Source organism: Engraulis encrasicolus, chromosome 20 (assembly GCF_034702125.1).
Source record: "Engraulis encrasicolus isolate BLACKSEA-1 chromosome 20, IST_EnEncr_1.0, whole genome shotgun sequence".
Taxonomy (NCBI): Eukaryota; Metazoa; Chordata; class Actinopteri; order Clupeiformes; family Engraulidae; genus Engraulis; species Engraulis encrasicolus.
In genome coordinates, this window is record NC_085876.1 from 32,761,879 (window position 1) to 32,764,378 (window position 2,500).

Here is a 2,500-nt window from a genome sequence, read left to right on the forward strand (position 1 = left end):
CTAACATAGACAAGAGACAGAGACACAGAAACACTCTGTGTGGTGTGTTTAATGTTGGGGTGCCGTACCGCGTGAGTGTGCTTCCAATCTTGTTGCGTACGGCCTCCCACTGTGTGTGTGTGTGTGTGTGTGTGTGTGTGTGTGTGTGTGTGTGTGTGTGTGTGTGTGTGTGTGTGTGTGTGTCTGTCTGTCTGTCTGTCTGTGTGTGTGTGTGTCTGTCTGTGTGTGTGTGTGTCTGTCTGTGTGTGTGTGTGTGTGTCTGTCTGTGTGTCTGTCTCTGTGTGTATGTGTGTGTGTGTGTGTGTGTGTGTGTGTGTGTGTGTGTGTGTGTGTGTGTGTGTGTGTGTGTGTGTGTGTGTGTGTGTGTGTGTGTGTGCCGTACCGCGTGAGTGTGCTCCCGATCTTGTTGCGTACGGCCTCCCACTGCTCGCGGTTCTTCCAGATGCCATTGTCGTGACCCTGGCTCTCCTCGTGCTGCTGCAGCAGCTGCTGCTGACGCTCCAGCTTCAGAGCCAGCGTGTCCTTACGCTTCACACGGCTCGCAATGCCACCTGCTGATACACACACACATCAACAGGTAAAGATACATGTGAATTACGCATTGAGATGAAGCATCTCTTTTCCAAGGTGTGCATCTGTGTGTGTGTGTGTTTCGATGAGCATGCGTGTGTGTGTGTGTGTGTGTTTCGATGAGCATGCGTGTGTGTGTGTGTGTGTGTGTGTGTGTGTGTGTGTGTGTGTGTGTGTGTGTCTCCCTGATGGGTACATCTTCCTCCTCATTAAGTATGTGTATGGGTGTATGGGTGTATGTGTGTGTGTGTGTGTGTGTGTATGTGCGCTCCCGTGTGTATGTGTGTGTAGTAGTGTACAGTACTCACTGATGGGCACATCTTCCTCCTCCTCCTCATCGTCGTCCCGGTACAGGATAGGCCCGTCCGAGTCGCTGTCGTCCTCCTTGTGTCCCCTGTGCTCGTCCTCCTCTTCGTCCTCGTCCTCCTCTTCCTCGTCCTCCTCTCTGTCGTCCCCGTGCCCGCCCGTGCCCCCCTCGGGGATGACGCAGACGCGCGGGTCCTCCACGATGCCCCGCCGGCTGCGCGGCTCCAGGCCGGGCGGCTGGGGCTGAGGGGCGGGCCGACGCGGCGCAGAGCGAACCTTCTCAAGCTCCTCCTCCATGTCAAAGTCATCATCATCAGGCCTGGGGGAGAGAGAGAGAGAGAGAGAGAGAGAGAGAGAGAGTGAAGGAGAGAGAAAGAGGGAGGGATGGAGGAAGGGAGAGAGAGGGGGTAGGGGAGAGGGAGAGAGAAGGAGGAAGGGTGGAGAAGGAGAGGGAGGGATAGAGAGAGAGAGAGAGAGAGAGAGAGAGAGAGAGAGAGAGAGAGAGATATTTAACACTTCTTTATTAAGTCATTATCAAATCAATTCACAATACCACATCAATACAGCTTACATAACCCTCTGAGCGAGAGACCAAGAGAGCGAGAGAGAGCGAGAAAGAGAGAGAGAGACAGATGTAACACTTCTTCATTAAGTCATTATCAAATCAATTCACAATATCACATCAATACAACTATACAGCTTACATAACCCTCTGAGCGAGAGAGAGAGAGAGAGAGAGAGAGAGAGAGAGAGAGAGAGAGAGAGAGAGAGAGGGGGACAGAGAGAGAGAGACAGAGAGAGAGACAGATAGAGAGACAAAGAAAGAGAATGAGAGCGAGAGTGAGAGAGAGAGAGATAGAGAGAGAGAGAGAGAGAGAGAGAGAGAGAGAGAGAGAGAGAGCAAGAGAACGAGAGCGAGAGAGAGATAGAGAGAGCCCGAGACCGAAGGGAGGGAGCAAGGGTGCAAGACAGAGTACTGGCAGAGAAACAATGAAAACCAAACACAATAAGAGTCATGGTAAGACTAAATGAGGACCAATTCTGCCATAAAGACACCACTATCAAAGGACCAGAGAGCACATTAAAGGCTATTCCCCCCAGCATGCCAGACTTGTTATGGTGACAACACAGAGGCGTGTTGCTATGCTAAACTCTACAGCACCACATTAATCATCTGCAAGCACTGCGGCGCAATAAAAATACAGTCTCAACAAATTAAAAAGAGGGAGCCAATCAGCATGCAAGATGAAAGTGCACTGGCTCTATCTCTTAGAAACCAGAATATTGACTCTTGTTTTTGATATTTTCACTTGACTTCCTGCTTTTATCTCGTACTTTTTTATTCTATTTCCACCCGCATTGCCTTGTGCCTTTATTTTTATTTTATTTCATGTATTTTATTTCATTTAACATTAGCCTTGCCTGCCTTGCCTTTAGCGTTATCATCAGGAACTGTTCCAAAATCACAACTGCGCCATTAATTTGAATTACTGTGTGTGTGTGTGTGTGTGTGTGTGTGTGTGTGTGTGTGTGTGTGTGTGTGTGTGTGTGTGTGTGTGTGTGTGTGTGTGTGTGTGTGTGTGTGTGTCTGTGCGTGCACGTAGACTTAGTGGTGCAATAGACA

The 2,500-nt window shown here is 49.7% G+C and overlaps 1 protein-coding gene across 5 annotated transcripts in view; it reads right to left on the reverse strand.

Annotated features, from left to right (window-relative positions):
• phactr4a (phosphatase and actin regulator 4a) overlaps window positions 1-2,500 on the reverse strand; it is a 71,346-nt gene that overhangs the window by 7,414 nt on the left and 61,432 nt on the right. For 4 of the 5 annotated variants that reach the window (XM_063185792.1, XM_063185790.1, XM_063185793.1 and 1 more), the window contains 2 exons: window positions 879-1,195; window positions 383-554 (listed from right to left, as the gene is read on the reverse strand). In XM_063185792.1, coding sequence (XP_063041862.1) covers window positions 383-554; window positions 879-1,195 — 489 coding nt within the window. The remainder of the gene's footprint in view (window positions 1-382; window positions 555-878; window positions 1,196-2,500) is intronic. The other variant, XM_063185791.1, reaches the window with a different exon arrangement.